Source organism: Aquarana catesbeiana, linkage group LG01, assembly GCF_042186555.1.
Source record: "Aquarana catesbeiana isolate 2022-GZ linkage group LG01, ASM4218655v1, whole genome shotgun sequence".
NCBI lineage: Eukaryota > Metazoa > Chordata > Amphibia > Anura > Ranidae > Aquarana > Aquarana catesbeiana.
The window spans coordinates 373,197,543-373,221,956 of NC_133324.1; the positions used below are offsets into that span (position 1 = coordinate 373,197,543).

The window sequence follows — 24,414 nt, forward strand, 5'->3', positions numbered from 1 at the left end:
CAAATAAAAAAAAAAACACCTTTAACTTCTGTTTTCCTCATTTCTTGTTCCTGTGATAGGCATTTTTTTAAGACAATAGTAAAGGACCTTCTGAGCCTCTGACTGCAGTAAATCCTAACATGAGTTCAAATCTTTTCCTCATGTACTGTATATCTGCCCATAGTCTTGATAGTGTAGTTGCTGTATAACAAATGATATCTTCTACAATTTGAGTGCTTTGTAAAAAAAAAAAAATTTTCTAATCCTCTGAAAAGTGTTGTTTAACTTTGTTTCCATAGGACAAAAATATCCCAAGATATTGAAAGACTGATTCATCCAAATGATATAATAGACCGGATAGTATATGATCTTGATAATTCCAGGTAAGTTACTTTTTTTTTTTAATAGTTTTGCTGAAAATTCACTACAACACACTGTAATAGGAGGGTGGAGTAGACTGTACTTTTTAGAGCACCTTCTTTGAAAAATGAATTTACATCTTTTGAAGGAATAGCTTGGGATTACCTTGGTTGCCAAATATAGTAAGTAAATGAACCAAAGTAAGCTTAGCAGCAGAAACAGGGGTTGATTGTTTTTGCCCTATTCGCTCCCTATTTGCTGTCCCCTGAAAAGCCTTTGCCGCTTCTGAAAGTATGCATTTGCACATTTTTAGGCACACAACATTGTTTGGGCCTGGCAATTGTCTTCCCAAAGCTCTGCATTGTGGGAGGCAGGGGAAAATGTACAAATATGTGATACACCCCAATGTATTGGGTCTTTGATAGAGCTCTTCTGGGTATCTGGACTAAGACTAAAGCAGGCTTTTACCATTAATTCCTTCTCAATACAGTTGCTTTAGAAATTTTAATAGACCTGTATGATGTGACAGAACACAAAGCATTACCTAAAAACGTGCCTTGTTGTTCTGAATAGTTAAAGTAGAACTATAGGCAAAACTTTTTTTTTCATTATGGATAGAGTAGGGGAGAATTATAACCCCTGTCAGATTTTTTTCATCACCTATGTCCCATCGTAGAGATTTCCCTTCACTTCCTGTCCCATAGCCAAACAGTAAGTGAGAGGAAATCCCTGCAAATTAAGGGAATTCCTTGGGGAATTCCTAGGTCACCAGAACTAGTGTCCCCATTGAAAGATTTCTCCTCTGTTACTCTTCTGGGGACAGTCCAACATTTGGGATTTTCTTTTACTTTCAATGAAAATGGTAAACAAGACAAATAGAGAGGGTGAATCTCTTTAACAGGGGATAGCAATACAAACTGACAGGCGTTCTAATCCCTCTCCACTCTATCGAAAACTAAAAAAAAACAGTTTTGACTTTAGTTATACTTTAAACATTTCAATGTCTATGTCTGTTTTTTTTGTTTATTTTTCTTGTCCTGCACCTGTAAGTCCCAAACTAATTTTTTAAGAAATTCTAGAGAAAATAACATAAAATATGTCATTAGTCTATTGAAGTACGGCTTCCATGAGTTTCCTATTCCATACTATGAAGTATTTGGACTGATAGAGTCTTATGCCCTGTACACACGACCGGTTTTGCCGTCGGAATAAACTCTGAAGGTTTTTACAACGGAATTCCGCTGAAAGCTATCTTGCATACACACGGTCACACCAAATTCTGACCGTCCAGAACGCGGTGACGTACAACACGTACGACGGGACTAGAAAACGGAAGTTCAATAGCCAGTAGCCAATAGCTTCCGTCTCGTACTTGCTTCAGAGCATGCGTCGTTTTTGGTGCGTCGGAACAGCATACAGACGAGCGGTTTTCCCGATAGGAATCTGTTCCGTGGGAATAATATAGAACATGTTCTCTATCTAAGTCCGCCTGAATATTCGACAGAAGAAGTCCGATGGGGCATACACACGGTCGGAATATACGATGAAAAGCTCCCATCGGACTCTTTCTGACGGGAATTCCGCTTGTGTGTACGCGGTATTACAGTTTTGCCCTGCAGAATTTGTGAAACGGACACCCCCTGCTTGTAGGAATAAATCTCTTCAGCATTGCAACCTTCTATTCATTTGTGATACGGCTCTGAAACTTTTGGATATTTATCCAAGAATGTCCCTAAATGCAATTTATGTGTACAAACATTGATGTTTATTGGTTTGTAGCAGCTGTTTGTAATTGTATGATACAGATACTTCACATTATAGAGCAATTTTTCTAAGCCAGATGAGAATTTGGTGGCTTTGTTTTGTTACCTCTATGCTATCCCGGATAAAAAAAAAAAAAAAAAAAGTGAACCATTATTATTATGACAGTCATTATTGGGGAATATAAAGGTTAATGCTTTTCTTTTCTCTAATTCTTTGCAGCTGTGCCATTCCAGATGAGAGTGATGTCCTCAAGTTCAACTCCAAATTTGAATCTGGAAACCTGCGGAAGGTCATTCAGATAAGAAAGTGAGATTGTCCTTTTAATTTTTCTTGCTGTAGAAAAAAACAGTTCCATATAACAAGAAGGTGACCTGTGATTTATTTTCTAGAAATGAATATGATCTCATCTTGAACTCAGATATAAACAGCAATCATTACCACCAGTGGTTTTACTTTGAAGTTAGTGGCATGAAACCTGGGACTGCTTATCGCTTTAACATCATTAATTGTGAAAAGTCTAACAGCCAATTTAATTATGGTGAGATTTTTACCAATGAAAACATTGTTTTTCTTTCCTTTTTTTCTCCCCACTCCGATTACATAACTAGATGATTCCCCCTCATTATTGTATAGGTTTATTACCTCTTCTCATTCCTCACCTAGGCAAGACTATTGTTGGGTCCCCTCTGCCTCCTGGGATATCCACATCACACACTTCAGGAGGTAGTTCTCCTACAGGACGTATGCGCACCGCAAAACTCTGTGTACACACATGTGCTGCAGATCTTTGGGCCTTGTGGCACACCTGAAAAATGAAAAAAGCAGTACAGCGCTGACAATGTCCCTAAAGATAATCAATAAACATAAATGTCCATAAATATAATGTCCATAAAGAGAAAGGGGAGTTCCAGATGAAGATCCCAATGTGCAAGTGATATCCAATAATGATAAGTGACTGATAAAGTGATAACAATCCACCACCAGTATCATACTGGTGGTGGATTGTTATCACTTTATCAGTCACTTATCATTATTGGATATCACTTGCACATTGGGATCTTCATCTGGAACTCCCCTTTCTCTTTATGGACATTATATTTATGGACATTTATGTTTATTGATTATCTTTAGGGACATTGTCAGCGCTGTACTGCTTTTTTCATTTGTCTGGTTGGATTTGATAGATTTTATCCTCAGTATTCAGCTGCTTTTAGTATTTTGCATTAGTGATCAGCGCTGGTTGATTTTTATTATTTCCTTGTGGCACACCTGTAAATGCCTGGGGTGATCCTCACACATGCACACACATGTCTCAGGTCTAAACAAGATCCACTACCTGAAACCAGCGTGTGCGCATGCACAGGGACCTGCAGAGACCTGCAGCACACATGCGGGATATAAAAAGATAGTGGTGCGGGAGAGAACAATATCTTCTGGCTAATGTTCCTGCAATGTACATTGTGAACAGGGAACTTTTTTACGTGGTCTGAGTTACTGAACTTGTCTACCTATGTGTATACAGTACATGCCGATGGTGGTTAAAGCCCAATTTCCTCCTCAGTTTAAATCCACTTAATATATTCTAGTGGCATCAGAACAAAACATTTTCAAAGTCTTATGCCTCGTACACACGATTACACATTCCGACATCAAAATCCATGTTTTTTTTCCAACGGATGTTGGCTCAAACTTGTCTTGCATACACACGGTCACACAAAGTTGGTCGGAAATTGCAAACATCAAGAACGTGGTGACGTACAACACGTACGAAGAGCTGAGAAAAATTAAGTTCAATAGCCAGTGCGGCTCTTCTGCTTGATTCTGAGCATGCGTGGCACTTTGTGTGTCCGAATTGTGTACACACGATCGGAATTTCCAACAACGGATTTTGTTGTCGGAAAATTTGAGATCCAGATCTCAAATTTTGTGCGATGGAAACTGTCCGATGGAGCCTACACACTGTCGGAATTTCCGACAAAAGGCTCCCATCGAACATTTTCCATCGGAAAAACCGACCGTGTGTACGGGGCATAATAGTTTGTATTCTTTAAATTTCAGACACAGTCTGAATAGAAAAGCCTATCCCGGTCAGCAACTTCAGGGTGGAAACCTCAGTTTCTTTGTGGAATTGGTGATCTAGTTGCATAGGCCTGACCCACCTCATATAGAGCCTGTGCTCTCCAGACAGCTGTGAGCAGAGGTTTTGCTCATTTCTCAGATATATGTCTGACTAGGGGGCGTGTTGGACTGCCTCACTGAGACCATTGTTTCCACACAAAGTGGCAGGGGGTTCTACACTGTAGCTGCTGGCAGGGAACAGGCTTTTGTAATCAGGCTGTGGTTGTTTTAGAAAGATAAAAAGCTGTAAGGCCTCATGTACACTGTTGCTGGTATACAGACATTAAGCCTAGGTTCACATTATGCGATGCGATGTACTGCAAATTTGATCTATTTTTTTGTCCTGTGTGAGGTGCGAATTTGCCTTGCAGTTTGAGGTGACTATGTGCGAATTTACCATGAATTTACCGCGATTTTACCGTGAATTTCAGGAGGCAGACAGTGAACAATTTACAGAAATGTGAACTGTGTGCTGCGAGTTTACTGCAAGTTCATTTGAAGCCTATGAAGATAAAATTTGCACTGCACCATATGAATTCCGATCGCACCCGCAGTCAACACGCACAGGACCCTTTTTTTTTTTCTCACACCAAATTCGCAATGCATAGATGTGAACCAAAGCCATGGAATACTATGCTTTTTACATGACCTGCAAATCTGTTGTCAGGTCACCTTGAGGCTAGGTGACAGATGCACACCGTTGGAATCAGGAGTGCACCACAAGGTAGTGGACCCTACGGCTGACTGCTGCGGATGGGAGTCAGGGTGGTAAGGAAGGCAGGGCCGCTGGAACACCAACACGGATCCCACCGGGGTTAGAGCGTAAGATTCCCTGGGGCGCGGAGTCTTAGAGCCAGCAGGTGTTCACCAGAGCCTCTAGTGGTGAGGATGGACTGGGCTGCAACTGGCTCCAGGTTGCAACCCCCAGGGTCCCTCAGCTCACACCCACAGTAGGGATAGTAAGGGAATAAGCCAAGGTCTGGGCCACAAGCAGACAAGGATAACAGAGTTCACGCCAAGGTTCAGGGTCACAGGCAAACAGGAATAGTCGGGGACACGCCAAAGGTCAGGGTCACAAGCAGACAGGAATAGTTGAGAACACGACAAGGTCGGTAACAGAAACAAACGTAGAGCACACGGCAGGCAGGACACAGGAAGCCAAAACACACAAAGGTTGATTAGCAGGGCTGGCCTGCAGTGCAGAGGTTAATATAGAGTTCTCTGATAGGAACTGGGGTAGAGCCAGAGGAGAGATTGTAAAAGCAGTCAGGTGAGAGTCAGCTGGTTTCTAGAGATGAACACATGGAGACAGGTAAGCTGACAGACAAAACTCTATTGCATAACCATGACATCAGTGTGTTCTGAAACACATCAAACCCGCTGTAAATTTGCATCAGTGTGAACCCAGGCTTAGGAGCAGTTGGGCGTTTTTTTTCAGCTACCCCGAACTCTCCTCTGTTATCTTATCAGTACATGTACACAGGGTCATTTATAGTCGTTTCTAGGCAGTTGAGCTTAGAAGCATTTTTTGGAACGCAAAAAAATGCGTTCAGGGTGGATGTTAAGAGTCATTTGAAACGCCAAATGCTTGTAACAGTGGTAACTCGTGTTTAGCAGCGTTTTGTTTACTGACTTTTTCATTTTACATACCGGCTAAACGCAGCATGTAAACGCGGCTGAACAGATGTTTTTAGACGTCAGTTTCTAGCTGTTAAGTTAAATCATTCAGGAGGGGTTAAACAACATCCCATGTACATGAAGCCTTAGACAGTAAACGTTTTGTTTTGATGCTTCTGGAATCTATAAATGGAATGTATAAAAACTGATTTAAAGTGAAGGTTCACTTGGGGTTTAATGTATTCTTGTCTATAAACATGTCAGCCATATCTGTAAGGATTGTAATTCAATCAGCCATTTGAAAATTTTTATTTGCTTGAAAATAGATATGCACATGTGCTAAATCCTCAAGTCTTCTCTGATGTAAGCAATGGAGCTGGTTTTAATAAAAAATGTGTGGGGGTGGAGGTCTGGATCATCCACATCGACCAATCAGATTCCATTTGACCATCTAACATCATTTAATATGTGGGCGTTTTACTATTATTAATGAATCATATTTAGCCCTGATAGTAAAGAGTGTATTATCTCTTGTTTTATCCACAAGGCATGCAGCCACTCATGTATTCTGTGCAGGAGGCATTGATTTCCAGACCTTGGTGGGTTCGAGTTGGAACAGATATTTGTTATTACAAGTAAGTGTTAAAATCAAGTATTGGCATGTAAATGTACTTAAAGTGTTTGTAAACCCCTGTTTAGAACTTTAGCCTAGAATAAGGCTTACCTATAGGTACTGTAAATATCTCCTAAACGTGCGCCGTTTATGAGATATTTACCTTGTAGTGCGCCGATGAATGACCTTCCCGAGCGAGTGACGTGACTGGTGGCTCCGACACGCATGTGCGGGAGTGACGTCACGCGCCCCTGGAAGGAAGAGGGGCGAAGATAGATGCGGCCTCCAGCGGGGACAGCACGGGCTTCGTTTGCAGGTAAGTGCCACATAATGGGCTAGTATGTGATGCATACTAGCCCATTATGCTTTTACTTTGCAGGGTTTGCAGGGAACAAAAGAGGAAGTAAAACCCATCAGGCTTTACTTCCTCTATAATAGTAGCTATACTATGAACACATTTATTTTGCATTGGGCTGCTATATTCTCACTAAATGAACACAGCCTTGGATTTTAGCTTAAAAGAGAAGTGCAAAGTTGATGTTGTGTTCCCCCCTCCCCCTTCCTTACCCAACTTAGCCTCTATATTGTAATTATCATAAGATATAAAAATAAATTAATTATAGTAGAACCTTTTTTTTAACATTTGTTTGCATTTATAAGACTATAATAATAAAAAGGAACACTGTTTTTATTCAATATACCAAATAAAGTCTTATATGTCCTTAAACTATGAACATTTTTTAGGTATGCAGATTTGTCATAGAGCTGTTATCAAGTTAATCTACACATGTTGACACCTGCAAAATTTGGCCTGGGCATTTAGATATCAATGACCCCTGGAAAATAATGGGTTAAGGATAGGTCTTGTTAACGCCTACTACTTCAGGTAATAAATGTACTGCTTGTTGTGACAGAAACCTCCAGTATATGTATATTCCCATTTACATGTTTGGCTGCGGTTTGCAGACAGTTTTAAAAAGGAGTCTGGTGTGGCCTAAAATCCCAAAGGACTCTTTTCAAAAATGGATCGCATCCGCCCCGGACATGTGTGAACCGGCTCCATTGCAAGCCGATCCGGTTTACATGTTATGGGAATCAGATGCAGTTCAAAACGCATCCGATTGGCATATATGTGAACTGAGCCTAAATATGAAAGCTGTTCATCTGCAGTATAAAAAGTCAGCAGGTTGTAGAAAAAAAATATTTGAAGCAGACCTGTCATCTAAAATTGCCTGTCAACAGCTCTGATCTCCCTCAAGTAGCCTCTATCTGAACACAGCTTGTAGCAGCAGGGCACATTTTCTCTGTCAAAAAGTGGGAGAGTTGTTCAGGCAGAGCCAGTGATTGGCTGGCTTTGCCTGAACGTTCCCATTTGACAGAGTCTTGGATACTCAAGTTGGAGGGACCCTAGAGGCACTGGCAGGTACATATGATGTAACTCGGCTGGTTCCGCAGGGACCGGCCAAGATATGGTCCATCTATGGGCAGCCTGATTGTACCCAAGTCAACCTGTAGGTTAACTTGGGTACAACAAGCCAGATATAGCCACTAGCAGTAATCGTGTTCTCCCCCCCATTGGCAGAACACAAAAGTGCTGCGGGAGGGATTCCCCAATCAACGCTGACTGTGTTGATGGGTGAATATAGCAATTTTTTTTCCTTCCACCACAAGAAAATCAAATCATCTATGGGCTGGCTGCTTTAGAATCCCAGGTTATGACAGCTAAGGTTTTAAATATGTTAGTTTTAGATCATAATTTGGGTGTAGTTTAATGGTAGTTTATTATGTTTAGATTTTCCTAGCTAGTAAGCATACTGTGGAAAATTGGCAACATACAAACAAAAAAAATCTAAGTTATGTATGATACAATATCATTTACTAAAGACACTCAGTGCTAACTAACTTTTCCTTGGTCATAATGAATAACCAGGGACTATTTAACAATGTATCATCAAGGTTTTTTTTTTTCACAGAAATAATTTCTCCAGAAGTTCAATAGCTACAGGAGGTCAGAAGGGAAAGTCATACTATACCTTGACATTTACTGTCACTTTTCCACATAAAGATGACGTCTGTTATTTTGCTTATCACTACCCTTACACATATTCTACATTGAAGGTAAGGTTTGTCACTTACTTAAGATATTTTTAAAGTTGGAATTATGTGTGTGAATTCTGTGTCTTATTGGAATGGTAGATCAAAATATTCAGCTGTTCTATAGAATCCTATTCAAATCAAACATGTTGTTATTTTGGCTTTGCCTTTATTTCAGGTCATGAAGTCAAAGCTCCCCAAATTTTAAAACTCGTGAGAGAATACGTGACAATTGGCTAATGCAGGAACCAGATTAGTCAGCCTGTAATTATTATTACTGTGCAAGCTTACTTCTGAAAGTTTATATTTCTCCTTTATTTAACTTTGCATACTTTACCTGAGTCTGACATTTTAGCTAGAAGTCATGTATAGTTATTGTCCATCATCTGCCCGGGCATCCAAGCACACAAATTTGGAGACAGTATGGAGATCAGGAACTGCCAGACCTCGTACCCTCTGACTGCCTCCAAAAAGGACATGTTATATCCTAAATAATTCTATTAAAGCAAAGTAACCAATAAACTGGGCCGCACATGCATCATATTCAACTAAACCAGTGGGGTCTACCTTAAAAGGGCCACATTTGTTATCCACCCATGAATTGCAGGGATGCATCTAAATGAACACCTCTGTTATACCCAGGACAAGGTCATCTGGCACGAAAGGCGAAGATGCCATTGTGTGCTCTCCCAACAGATTTTTAATTCAACGTCACAAATAATGTTCACATATACTGAGAAAGTGGGTTACTTAAGTTTTAGTGAAGGACTATTTAGCCTTTGTTGGAAGATATCATCACAGTTGGAAGATTTGTGTGCTTTCTGTGGATTTCTATGAACGATTTTTTTCACTGACTCACATGTTTTAATTTTTCACTATGGAGGGACTTTATTGACTTATTTTTCTGCCCAGGTGGACGATTTGAAAGTACACTTTCATTTGACTTTATTCAAGATTTATTTCACTGTTTCATTTTATTTAGAATATTTCACTCCACTGCTTGTTTATGAATTACCAATCAATCATATACATTCTGTGCGAACTGTGCAAAAATAAAAAAAATGAATGGTACTCGGTTATATCCTGTGCATTTTGATTGAAAACGAACAAAATACTGCATTTGGCCACTAGATAGAGCCAAGTCATAGGGATTTCTTATAAAACGTAGCTCCATCTTGTGGCCAAATTAGGTATGTTTCATTTAATATATAGTGTAAAAAGAAAAAATTCAAGTATGCAGGACTTTAACCACTTCCCGCCCGTAGGCCGTCATATAACGTCCTGGACTTTGAGTGGGGATATCTGAATGGTGCCTGCAGCTACAGGCATCATCCAGATATCATCTTTTTCAGCCGGTGATTCTGTGTACCGTAAGAAAAATCATCGCAGCAGTTCAGCCGCTTGATCATTCTTACAGGCAGCGGGACGTCGCCCTCCGGAGCTTCTCCTGGCTCGTCCCCTGCGATCAGCGAGCTACAGAACAAATCAGGTCGTTGCCGGAAGTTGAACATAGAGATTTCCGGTGACCAGATGGTCCCTAGTCATCTCTTTGACCGTCGGAGGACCGGGCGCAACGTTATAACGTCACTTCCGGGTCAGTGGAAGTAAAAAATGCCAGTGACGCGGCTGGAAAGGCCGAGCCGAGAGAGTTTTTTTTTTTTTTTTTTATCCTAGCCTTTCCAGCTTGAAGGAGAGATGTGGGGTCTTATAGACCTCACATCACTCCATAAAGAGGTCCTGTCCTGCACTATTCCTATTACAAGGGATGTTTACATCCCTTGTAATAGGAATAAAAGTGATCTTTTTTTTTTTTTTTTTTTTTTTTTAAAGAGAAAGTGTAAAAATAAAAGAATAAAAGTAAAATAAAAAAATAAAAAAAAAATTTAAAGCACCCACGTCCCCGTGTGCTTGCGCACACACGTGAACGCATACGTAAGTCGTGCCCATAATATGTAAACGGCATTCAAATCACACATGTGAGGTATTGCCATGTGCGTTAGAGCCAAAAGCAACAATTCCAAGACCTCCTCTGTCACTCTAAACAGGTAACTTTTAAAAAATTTTAAAGCGTTGCCTATGGAGATTTTTAAGTACCAAAGTTTGGCACCAGTGTGGGCAATTTTAAAGCGTGACATGTTAGGTATCTATTTACTCAGCGTAACATCATCTTTCACATTATACAAAAAAATTGGGCTAACTATACTGTTTCTTTTTTATTCATGAAATTCTTTTTTTTTAAAAACGCGTTTGAAAAATCTCTGCGCAAATACGGTGTGACATAAAAAGTTGCAACGACCGCCATTATTTTCTCTAGGGTCTCTGCTAAAAAACATATATAATGTTTGAGGGTTCTGAGTAATATTTTCTAGAATAAAAATGATGACTTTTACATGTAGGAGCGAAGTGCCAGAATTGGCCTGGATGGGAAGTGGTTCATACTCATACACCGCTTTACCCATAAAAGCAAGTAAATGGATGATATCACATATAATGTTCAGTACAGTGAACCCCAAAACACCTTCCTCAATCTGAAAATTTCATATATAACATATAATAATAATATTTTAAATTAGGGTATATGGTAGAGAAGGAAGGTGTCCTCTCCCTCCCTCACTTGGGAGAGGACACCTTCCTTCTGTACCATCTAATTTAATATATTATCATTATTACATGTTATATGTGCAACTGGATGGTTGGGGAAGATCCCTTAGATCCCTTAGTAAAAGCAGCACATAGTACACACATTAACACTTCCTAGGCACAAACTTTCTACCCAGTGTCATTAGTACAATGATAGTTCATATTATTAGCACTAATCACTCTATTAGTGTCACTTGTGATGTCAGTGGCAGTTAGTCAGTTCCCACTCAGTGGCAGTTAGTGTCAGATTGTTTGCCACACTACCACAGTCCCTCTATAAGTTGCTGATTGCCACCATTACTAGTATAAAAAAAAATTTGATGCTATAACTTTCACGCAAAACAATTAATATACACTACTTGGGATTTTTTTTAACCAAAGACATGGAGCAGAATACATTTTGGCCTAAATTTATGAAGACATTGTTTTTTTTTTTTGTATTTGCTAGGTTTTATAGCAAAAATTAAAACATCGTTATTTATTTTTTTCAAAATTTTTGGTCTTTTTTTGTTTATATAATAAAGAATAAAAATCCCAGTGCTGATCAAAAACCACAAAAAGAAAGCTCTGTGTGGAAAAAAATGATAAAAATTTAATTTGCGTACAGTGTTGCATGACCGCGCAATTGCCAATTAAAGTAGCGAAGTGTTGCTTAGCAAAAATTGGTCATGAAGGGGGGTAAATCTTCCGGAGGGCAAGTGGGGTATACCTTCCTGAAACCAGCAGTTGTGTTTTGAATAATATTGCCATATGTTTAACCCTAGTATTATGTTGCAGGTCAGTTTGACCCATTTCACTTCATAGCAGAACAACGTTACCATTACACTACTTTTTCTCTCTCTTTGAAATTGTATGACTTTTCTTCCTTTTGGGTCGATAACCTACTGTATGACTGCCTTAGGCCGGCCACACATGGCTCGAATCTCGAACTATTAATGGGCAGGCTGAATGTACCAAGTTAATCGATCAACTTGGGTGCAACCAGCCTGACAGATTCTCTTGCGATTATCACTAATGGCTGCTATAGCTGCTAGCGATAATCACTGTCTTCTCCCGGTGGGGACAGCTACCCCCACCCATTTGCCGGGAGCAGACAATTGCTCAACAGGAGGGATTCCCCTGTCAGCACTATCTGTGTTGATGGGGGAATCGTAGGAATTTCTTTCCTGCAACCCGTGGCAAAAAATTTTCACCGTGTATGGCCTGCCTAATTGACTCACACTTTATTGCATATTAAACTCTTTAGTAGTCAAAGAAAGCAGGAGTTAATCCCTTTATTAACCACAATGCTAGACCTGCTCAAGAGAGACAAGTTGGCAATACTCAGGTATGCATGAGATAAATGGATAGAGATTCTACCTCTAATGTACAATACTGGACCCCACATTACAGAGGATAAACAAATTCAGAGAACACTATCCCTATAGGCAGTGCAAACCTAATAAACCTGTGTAATATGAGATCAAAATTTGGAAAGCTTGTGATGCAAAATCTAGGTATGCCTAGGTCCTCACTGAAAAGCCACCGGGGGGGTGGTGCAACTAAAAAGAGGCGAGGGATGCGGGTACTGCTGAATGTGAGTAAAAGACTGCAATGTCGCAATTTCTTCACATCCCACAGGAGAGGGAAACCATGTTGGAGGACTGTAAGGAAACTGACCAGAGCTCTCCAAAAAGCTTCTAACTGTGGTGGGAAGACCTGTAACCTCTTCTAAGTTTGCTTTTACTGACACAACATTGCTGGTGTCATACTGTCCTAAAGTGAACAAGAATGTCCTTATCAGCACTATGCATAACTATGTATCATCAAGTAGGTTTTGAAAACTTTATTGATCCTAGACTACAATGCCACCAAAGTGAAAACCTTGACAAATGACAGCAGTGAATAGCTGCCAGCAAAATAACTGAACAGTGGCCACAGTACGATGACCGTAAACTGTATCAGCAAAGCATTTTCCTAAAGGAAAGATCGAAAGACTGAGAAATGGGCCTAAGTTATACGTTCTCCTGCTGCTGCAACCATTGTAAAGGTTCAGCCTGATGCAGCTATGATCTCCTCCACCTCAGCTGCTATAGACTATTGCTGGTAGAAAACATGTAAGGTGTTAGATCTGCCCATCTGGACCACAAAACCAATACATAGGTGACATGCAAGAAATTCATTTGTAAAAATCACACTCACACTTGGCTCTCGGTCACACCAGTGCGACTTGTCATGCGATTCGCTAGTTTCAAAACACTTGACAAGTTGCACCCTGTTGTCCGCAATGGAGGCAGTCAAATGAAAGTAGTTCTTGCACTACTTTTTTGCAAGTTCAGGTGCAACTTGCATAGACATCTGTGCATGAAGTCGCACAGATGTCTTCCACGTCGCATGGACATGCGGCTTAGAAATCGTGTGATTTCAAGGGAAGTTGCATGATTTCAAAGCCGCATCTCTTAGGGGGGATTTACTAAAACTGGAGCACTCAGAAGCTGATTGATTACTATGTACAGCTGCACTAGATGCCTGAATACTTGTAAGTAAGTTATTTTCTTTGCAATGTGTAGATTTATCAAAAGAAAGATTTAGAAGTAATTTATATGTTCTTTTTTGTTTGCTGCCATGAAAATACTTTTATATTCTTGATTGACGGGCAGCTAGTTTGTGATTATATGTCCTGTGCAGGTCATTTTGACTCATGACCTAACAGATGTGAATATTGTTCCTAATGTAATAGGAGGGTTATAAGGGTTGTCTATTAAAATAAACAGTGATGCCCTTTTAGCTTTGACAATGCACATATTGCATGAAGAGAAATAATAATTGCTAGTGCATAATGTGTATTTATTTCTGCTTTCCTGCAAAAGATGCACCTGCAAAAACTGGACTCCCTTCACAATCCTCAACAGATCTACTTTCGCCAAGACGTATTATGTGAAACTCTAGCTGGAAATGGATGCCCAGTAGTCACCATAACAGCAATGCCCGAGTCCAATTACTATGAGCATGTCTATCAGTTCCGTAAGTAGGAATAGTCTGAGAACAATTTTATGTGTGTTCATCCATCATTCTGAAGATCATGTTTCATTTATATAGAATTTTCCTTTAAGAATACAGGCCATTTTCCTTGTTGACAGTAGAGCTTCAGAAAGCTAATGACAGATCTTTTAATTGGCTTAAAATGCATTAAGCAGCTTATTACAGTTTTGTCTAATGGCTATTACAAAGAAACTCTAGAACACTCAAGAGCTTGCATTTAAAATAATATTGAAATTAAAGAGAAGGTGATCTGTTTTGTTTTAACAGCTGATTCAGTACTAAGAGGCAGCTGTATTAGACACTTTATACAGTTAGGTCCATATATACTTGGACACAGGCACAATTTTTGTTTTTTTCAGGTATTTACCAAAACATATTCAAGCTATAGTTATATAATGGATATGGGCTGAAAGTACACACTCTCAGTCTCGGGTTTAATTTGAGGGTACGTACATTCAAATCGGAGGAGGTTTTGGAATTACAGCTCTTAAGAATAGCCATCCTCCTTTTTCAAGAGACCAAAGCTAATTGGACAATTGAATCAAAAGCTGTTTCATAGTCAGGTGTGGGCTACTCCTTCGTTATTGCTTCATCAATTAAGCTGGTAAAAGGTCTGGAGTTTATTCTGGTATTTGTATTTGGAATCTATTGCTGTGAACTTACATCATGCGTTCAAAGGAGATATCCATGCAAGTTAAACAGGCCATTGTAAGGCTTCAAAAATAAAACAAATCCATCAGAGGGATAGCAGCAACATTAGGAGTAGCCCAATCAACAGTTTGGTACACTCTGAGGAAAGAAGAATGCACTGGTGAGCTCAGCAACAGAAAAAAAAGGCTTGGACGTCCACTGAAGACAACAGTGGTGGATGATCGCAGGATCCTCTCTATGGTAAAGAAAAACCCATTCACAGCATCCAGACAAGTGAAGGACACTATCCAGGAGGTAGGCTTATCATTGTCAAAGTCTACAATCAAGAGAAGACTTCACAAGAGCATATACAGAGGGTTCACCACAAGGTGCAAACCATTCATAAGCCTGAAGAATAGAAAAACCAGATTAGACTTTGCCAAAAAACATCTAAAAAAGCCAGACCAGTTCTGGAAAAGCATTCTTTGGACAGATAAAACTAAGATTAATCTGTACCAGAATGACGGGAAGAAAAAAGTGTGGAGAGGGCTTGGAACAGCTCATGATCCAAAGCACACAATATCATCTGTAAAACATGGTAGAGGCAGTGTGATGGCATGGGCATTCATGGCTTCCAGTGGTACTGGGTCATTGGTGTTTATTGATGATGTGACAGAAGACAGAAGCAGCCGGATGAATTCTGCAGTGTTTAGAGATATATTGTCAGCCCAGATTCAGCCAAATGCAGCAAAGTTAATTGGACGGCACTTCACATTACAGATGGAAAATAATCCAAAACACACTGCAAAGGCAACCCAGGAGCTTTTGAAGGAAAAGAAGTGAATTATTCTGCAATGGCTGAGTCAATCACCTGATCTTAACCCAATTGAGCATGCATTTCACTTGCTGAAGGCAAAACAAAAGGCAGAGGGGGGCAGGAGGCGGAGCCTAGCAGAGCAGACATGCATTGTTAGAGCTCCACACCGCTGAGGAGAGAAGAGAAGGACAAAGCGGAGCCTGCAGGCTCAAAAGGTATCCATTTGAACCTTTTTGCCCCAGGGAACAAACTGTGAAAGTTTGGGCAGGAAATATGGTACTGGGAGGAAACCGTGGCAGAAATAAAAATCACCTCACAAAGAGCTCACAGGCACTCACTGCAGCTGAAGCAGCTCCAGTCACCTCACAAGATACAGCATCAGGGCGCTCTCACAGACAGAAAATGTCACAGCAAGACTCTCCATTTGAGTCAGATACAGAACAAATCCTCTCACAAACTTCTCCACAAGCCTCCTCAGTATCTCCAGTAATATTATTACAATTTGAAAAGATGCTTCATAAGGCTTTAAAACAAACCTCAGACCAAATAACAAAAAGCCTAACCAAAGAAATAAGAGAGCTGGGAAACCGCACCGCAGCCTTAGAAATAAAAATGGATGAAATTGAAATTACAACCCAAGAAAATATAACAGAATTGGAACAATTAAAAAAAGAGAATTTAATACTTCAAACTAAGCTCGAAGATTACGAAAATAGAGCCAGACGTTCAAACTTGCGCATAAGGGGAATACCTGAAACTGTGACAGACCTGCAATCTACTATTACTGCTCTATTACAAGAACTAAAGCCAGATATCCCTATTGAACGTTTAGAACTGGACAGAGTACACAGAGCCCTCACAGCCAAAAAGAAAGATGGACCCCCACGTGATATAATCACAAAATTTCATTATTACAGAACGAAAGAACAAATACTAATTGCTGCAAGAGAAAAAAAGGAACTTAATTTTCAAGGACACAATTATCAAATTTTTGCTGACTTATCCCAACTTACTATTACTAAAAGACGATCCATGAAACCCCAACTAATGGAACTGCAACGCCACAACATTATGTATCAATGGGGCTTCCCCTTTTCAGTCAGATTTAACTACCAAGGTACAATTTACAGAAGCAGATCAGCAGATGAACTACAACAAACCCTTTTTAAATTAAATCTGACAGAACCCACAAGCAGCAACACTCCCACACGCAGAAGAATGGCATCATCTTCACCTTCAGGCAGCACCCAGAAAATTTCAGAACAAAATGGGAATCATCATTCTCACAAAAGAGGCCGTTATGCCACATCATCCATGGACCAAGAAGATTCAATGGACTGACATCCTAATTCCTGATATCTCTTCATTTATTATACTAAGAGATTGTTCTCTATAAAAAAACCTATATTTATAACTGAATGTAACTGCATTCTGATAGTCACACACTGTGTGGTATCATGTTACATTCCAGTTATATTTCTTATTACTTCTGATTCATATAGCCTTAGAATATATAAGTGAAATTCTTAATATAAATATAAAGGAAATTCTTGTTCAGTTATATATTATCAGGTAATAACAATAGATTTATTACTTTTTAGGACAAATATATTCAATAATCCAGAAGTAATGGAAGCTTTTTCTTTCTTTTCTTAAAACAAATATATTATTACCTAACTAGTTCCTAGAATTATGTTTTTGTTTATTCTAATCTGAAGCAATACAACCTCTATTTTATGAGTTAACATATCTTAACAGTTACATATGAATAAAATATGTAATTGTTTACTCTAAAAGGGTTAAAATCCCAAAATAATTCAAACTATCTTCATCAATACCAAAGTTATTAACAGTACCTTTCTAACTGAATTATTTAGCCTAGGGCAAGACTAACCATATACAACCACCCTGGAATAAATAATTTCAACAAAAACTATATTCTGCACTCCAATTAATGAAACATCATTTTGATGTCTTTTGACATAGCACTTCTCTCCTGTAAGCGGAAGATCCGTATACCCCCATTAGCCCTCCTCATTCTCCCAACCATATTATGTGGGAGTGTGACGAAGGCACTTATTCCCCTGAGAGAGATATTTATTCTCTTTCACGGGTAAATTGTGATTATTTGCAAAAAATAATTTATACAATGTATCATCTAATCTCATATGTTTTTTGTTTACTCTTTACTCCAGAATTCACTGGTTTCTTTTCTATCTATTCATCTCTTCAGTCCACACAGGTTGATCTGCGCAGTCAGCTCTGCATAACAAAAAGTAAGTCAAAACTATTTGATCTATTGCCATGGCACCACTGAATATACTTTCCCTGAATGTTCAGGGAATAAATGTCCCTCAAAAAAGGACCAAAGCCTTCCGTACTTTCCATAACAAGAAGGCTCACATAGTATGCCTCCAAGAAACACACTTCACCAAAGATTCTACTCCAAAATATATTTCTCCTTTTTATCAACAAATTTACACGGCTTCTGCCTGTACCAAGCAAAGGGGAACTCTAATTGCATTTCACCGATCCATACCATTCACCTTATCATCAGAAATTAAAGACCCAGAAGGTAGATACCTGATACTCATGGGTTATATAATGGATACAGCAATCACGGTGATTTCCTACTACGCTCCTAACAAACAACCTACACCATTCCTCTCACATATATTACAAGTGATTAATACACACAAAATAGGAACAGTGATAATGTGTGGGGATTCGAACCAGGTCCTCCTCCCATTTCTAGATAAATCACCTTTTACACCATCCAAAATAACCTCTAGATTACCTTTTTCTCAACTTCTTTCCAAATACAATCTGGTAGATTCATGGAGAGAAAGTAACCCAATGAAAAAGAAATTCACTTATTTCTCGCACCCTCATCAAACCTTCACCAGAATAGATCATATTTTTCTAACAATAGGAATGATACCAGAAATTATTGCATCAGATATAATTCCGATTCCGTGGTCTGACCATAATGCAGTATACACTACTATAGCCTCAGCCATACCAAAAGCGCATGACCCAACGTGGTACTTACCGGACATAATGCTCAAACACCCACTACATCAGATGGCCATTGAACAAGCTTTAAAGGAATACATATCAATTAATAATACAACAGACATTTCCCCAATAACACTGTGGGAAGCTCATAAGCCTGTCTTGCGTGGTACAATACAAAGACAAATGGCACTATTTAAACGGGAACGCAAAAATCTAGCAAAAAAACTAGAACTCAATTTTAATGCAGCCTACATATCATTTCAAGATAATCCATCTCAGAGTACAAAATCTCATCTGGAAAAATCTAGATTGGAATACGATCTATTTCTCACTGAGTCAGTTGATAAATCCCTCAAACGCTCCAAACACAATTTCTACATGAATACAAACAAACCAGGTACATATTTGGCTCGGGCATTAAATTCAACTAACAAATCTTTCAAACCAATACGTTTGAAATTATCAAAAAATTTTACACTTGTAATCCAGTTAAAATAGTCCATAAATTTCACTCACATCTCGCAACTTTATACAAGACAAACAATGAATTTAATCCTACAGAGGCTGAATCCTTCTTCTCAAAAATAACCTTACCTGAGTTATCTCAGAATCAAAAAAGCAGTTTGGATGAGCCTATAACTATAGATGAAGTTGCTAACGCCATAAAAGACCTAAAACTTAACAAAAGACCAGGCCCAGACGGCTACTCGGCTTTATACTATAAAACATTCTCAGAAATACTCTCTCCCATTCTCACTGAAACTTTTAACAAACTTCTAGATGGACATTCTTTTCGGCAAGAAACACTAATGGCAATTGTTTGTATGATCCCAAAACCCCTTTCTGATGATACTTCCTGTGTGAATTATCGGCCTATCTCTCTGTTAAACCTCGATATTAAATTATTAGCAAAAATAATAGCAAAACGCCTCAATAGCATTATAGGAAAATTAATACATAGAGATCAAGTAGGCTTCATGCCAAATAGACAGGCAGGCGATAATATACGCAGGGCAGTGTTATTGGCACATATTGCTAAAAAACGGAAAATCCCTTTATGTTTTCTATCTCTCGATATTAAGAGGGCATTTGACACAGTATCCTGGCAATATATGCAATATTCATTACAAAAATGGGGTTTTGGACCCCACTTTTTAACATGGATCAAAGCATTATATAATAAACCCAAAGCCTATATAAAATATGCTGGATACAAATCTGAAGCCTTTAATATCGAAAGAGGTACCCGACAGGGTTGCCCATTATCTCCCTTATTATTTGCCCTTATACTCGAACCCATGGCCCAATACATCAGAACAAACCAAACTATAACTGGCATTGAAGTAGGAGGTATTACACACAAATTATGTATATTTGCAGACGATATATTACTTTTTCTATCATCACCACAGGTCTCTGGTCCTAACTTAATACCAGCTCTTGATGGATTTGCAGCCCTATCCGGCCTTATGATTAATCCTAAGAAATGCCTAGTGCTTAATATTTCACTCACAAACATGGAATTGATCCCGGCTAGGGCTGCACTCCCATTCACATGGGCAGAAAAATCAATCCCATATCTTGGAATTCATTTAACAGCATCTCATTCTGACTTATTCTCAACCAATTATCCTCCTGTATTAAGACAGATCACAAATCTAATAAAACAATGGTCGCAACTTCCTTTATCCTGGATAGGGAAGATTAATGCAATCAAAATGACTATTCTACCCAAATTGCTTTATCTATTCAGAGTCCTCCCTATTCCAATTCCTTCCTATTTTTTGAGAATAGTACAAAAAAGAGCAACTTCGTTTATATGGGGCTCTTCTAAACCACGTATACCTATACACACACTACATCTTCCCAAAAATAAAGGAGGCCTGGGATACCCTAATTTTACTAACTACTACAGAGCAGCACATTTGGCCAGTCTGTCCAAATACCATGCAAAACAGGAAATCCCATTATGGGTATTTATAGAGGCTTCAGAAAATGACCCTCTATTAATATCAAATTTATTATGGCTTGATCCTAAAGACCGCTTTAAAATTCATAATCCCATAACTAAACACTTCTTTTCTCTCTGGGATAAACTAAAAACCAAATATCAGTTACAATCTCCACACAATCCTCTCCTTTCTTTTATCAGAAATCCGGCCTTTTATCCGGCATGGATCTACCCAAATTCTTTTAAAGCTTGGACAACATCAGGCATTCAGACACTAAATGACTTCATAGCATCTAAATCATTCCTTTCATTCCCATCGCTTAGAGAAAAATATGATCTACCAAACTCTGAGATATTCAGATATCTCCAAATCAAAAATTTCTATACACCATTCCTAAAGGGGGATACACCATTATCCCAATTATCCATTTTTGAATCAATCTGTACAAAAGATCCATTTGCTAAAGGTACAATTTCATCACTTTATAATCAATTATATGGAGTAGCAAATCTTAATAGACCCTCTTACGTTCAGAGGTGGGAGGAGGACCTGGGACGAACTTTAGAAGACACGGACTGGTCTAACATATGGCTCACATCTAAGTCATCCTCACCCAACATCTTAGCACTGGAGACAAATTATAAAGTCCTAACTCGCTGGTACCTTGTACCCGCTAGAGTGGCAAAATATTCACCTAATACCTCAGCTCTTTGTTTTCGAGGATGCCCAGAAATAGGCACATATTTACACATATGGTGGACGTGCCCAGTAATCCAAACCTTCTGGAAGGAAGTCTTCGTGATTGCATCTAAAATATTTAAAAAAATAATACAACCAGATCCATATTTAACTTTACTTAATCTAAAACCGGAATGGTTAACACTCTCTCAATTCAAACTTATGATCCAACTAATAACGGCTGCAAAACAAACAGTGGCCAAGGCATGGAAATCTCCTACATTGGTACTAGCAGAAACAATTCACAGAATGAATAATACAATGTCCCATGCTAAGATGGTAGCCATCGATCAAAATCAAATTCCAAAATTTGAAAAACTTTGGCATCCTTGGATAAAACAACAGTTCCTGTCAAACTTCAATGACTCTGTCCTGTTGCCATGGTAACAGATTAAATGACTTACAGAGACACCCATTCTAAGGCTTCAAAGAGAACTAAAAAGAATAATAAACTGACGAGCGGGACAACCTTGTGGACCATACCTCTACCTTTCAACCCTTTTTCTTCTTTCTCTTTCCTTTTCTCCACCTTACGATTAAAGCTCATTATCAGAATTTATTTGACCTATATACACTCTACTTGTAAACAATATGTATAGTAGGTATAAATCATTTAAATACCTACAAAAGTAACTAAGGAAATGATATATATCTTTAATTTAGGTTTACGTGAACCCAATGTTTAATATTTGAAATTTCATGATATTTACCTATATAAACCCTACTGTAAAACAATGAGCTTACTTTATAGATCCTTGTAAACTTACTTTATGTATCTTTATAACATTGTATACTCAATAAACTTCTTTTGACAAGGAAAAAAAAAAAAAAAAAAAGGCAGAAAGACCCACAAACAAACAACAACTGAAGACAGCTGCAGTTAGAGCCTGGCAAAGCATCAGAAAGGAGGAAACCCAGTCTTTGGTAATGTCCATGGGTTTCAGACTTCAGGCAGTCGTTGCCAGTGAAGGATTCTCAACAAAATATTAAAAATTAACATTTTATTTATGAGTATATTTATTTGTCCAATTACATTTGAGCCCCTGAAAATAGGGGGTCTGTGTATAAAAATGGGGGGGGGGGTTGAAGTAAAGCTGGAAAGTCTGCACTTCAAATTCATTTGGATTGTTTCATTTCAATTGTATTCTGGTGGCATACAGAGCCAAAAGTGTGAAAATTGTGCCTGTGTCCAAATTTTTATGGACCGAACTGTAAATATGTGAAATTCACGCTGATACCTCTTTTGCCACTCAAACCAAAGATGACCATACACATAGGGATAATGACATGGAAAACAAATAATTTTGACACATTTGGTCCATAATTATTAAGTTGAAGGTTTTTGACTGTTTATCTCAGATGCCTAAGAGTGTAACGTCATTGGAGAAATTTATTGAAAGGATTTAAAACTATTTTTTTTTTCTTGGACGCCTTGTAAGGCCGGCCATAGGCAATTCGAATGGGCAGGCTGAATGTACCAAGTTGATCGATAGAACAACTTGGGTACAACTAGTCTGCCGGATTCTCTTACGATTATCGCTAGCGGCTGCTATAGCCGCTAGGGATAATGACTGTCTTCTGCCGGGGGGTGGTGTTGGCTTCCCCCGCCCATCGGGAGCAGACAATAGCTCTGCAGGAGAGATTCCACTGTCAGCGCTGTTTGTGTTGATGGGGGAATTGTGTAAATTTCTTTCCTGCATCCCGTGGAAAGAAGGAAAGAAATTTGCGCCGTGTATGGCCAGCCTTAGAGTATGGATGGTATATTATAAGACTTGTCTAAATGGAAGGTCTGTAAACTTCACCCACAGCAGATGTAGACTTATACATTTTTATTACAGGTATTTTTATAGCCCCAATAATTTACACAGCAGATTGACTATGAATGATCATTTGGATAATCGGATAACCTCACCCAGTGCATGACATGAATTTAAAATTGTGTTGCCCTTCATTAGGCTCAAACACATCCTTATTTTCAAAACAGTTAGTAAGTTTCAGTTGAGCTCAATGAAATTTGAAAAATAAAGTGACATGGCCAATTAGAGTGCCTTAAGCTGGCGTTGATTCAACCTTTGTATGCCGGTTTCTCGCTCTGTAAACATGATATACAGTGCACTGTACACAGTCTATGGCTGGTTCTTGCTTTTTCTTTGGAGCCCCCAGATTATTGTACTTGACGCTGAGTCTTTTGGAACTCTTTTAATTTAAGAATTTAATATTTTTTTAATAATTAATGAATGTTCTGTGTAATAGTGGTGAGATGGGAAAGATTACCCTCTCACTGGCTCTGCCATAAGCGAAGTGCTTACGCACTCCTCTATAACTGTGCCTGCAGGGAGATCAGTGTGCCAGGGCCCTATATATTGACACACACACACACACGTGTTTGAGCTTTGGGGTGGACACACTAATGCAATAGGCTGCGCACACCTATGGGCTTTGTCTTTTATGGAGGCTCACGGAGGAAGCTTTACCAGTGGCTTCCATATGGTGGTGCACATGGTGGGTCCCCACATGAATATATTTGGCTGTGTTTCTTGTAAATTTTCCAGATTGTTACGTATATTCTCAAGTTCTGCATACCTATGATGATGATTGGAATTAGAATAGATTGACTGCACTATACTAGGGAGATTTGCACTACCTGTAATTAGGCTTTGTAGCTATATGTACACTTTCGTTTTATCCTTGATGATGTATGAAGCCCTTATGTTTGTCTAGTATATGCTGTTTTCTGGTGAAAGTTTTTGCATTTTTCTCCCAGCCGACATCTTTCTGTAGCATTCCTGTTTTTGCTTCTGAAGAAGCAGAACTACCTGAAACATGTCGAGCCTTTATGTAAATGGATGGTGGCCTTCTCAATTACCGACATTCTATAATATCTGTGATTGTTCTTTGTTACTACTATTGTAAACTTTGATAGAGGCTACCATCCTAATCAACACACAGGTGAAATATGCTACCGTGCTTCTTGTGTTTTAACTGAATTTATTACATTTAATAAAATTTGTATTTTTTATTGACTGTTGTGTGCCCATAAAGTCCATGAACTG

General features: G+C 38.9%; 1 protein-coding gene across 1 annotated transcript in view; it reads left to right on the forward strand.

Annotated features, from left to right (window-relative positions):
* AGTPBP1 (ATP/GTP binding carboxypeptidase 1) overlaps positions 1-24,414 on the forward strand; it is a 320,556-nt gene that overhangs the window by 184,282 nt on the left and 111,860 nt on the right. The window contains exons 15-20 of the mRNA XM_073633531.1: positions 279-362; positions 2,323-2,409; positions 2,493-2,641; positions 6,386-6,473; positions 8,425-8,569; positions 14,035-14,188. Coding sequence (XP_073489632.1) covers positions 279-362; positions 2,323-2,409; positions 2,493-2,641; positions 6,386-6,473; positions 8,425-8,569; positions 14,035-14,188 — 707 coding nt within the window. The remainder of the gene's footprint in view (positions 1-278; positions 363-2,322; positions 2,410-2,492; positions 2,642-6,385; positions 6,474-8,424; positions 8,570-14,034; positions 14,189-24,414) is intronic.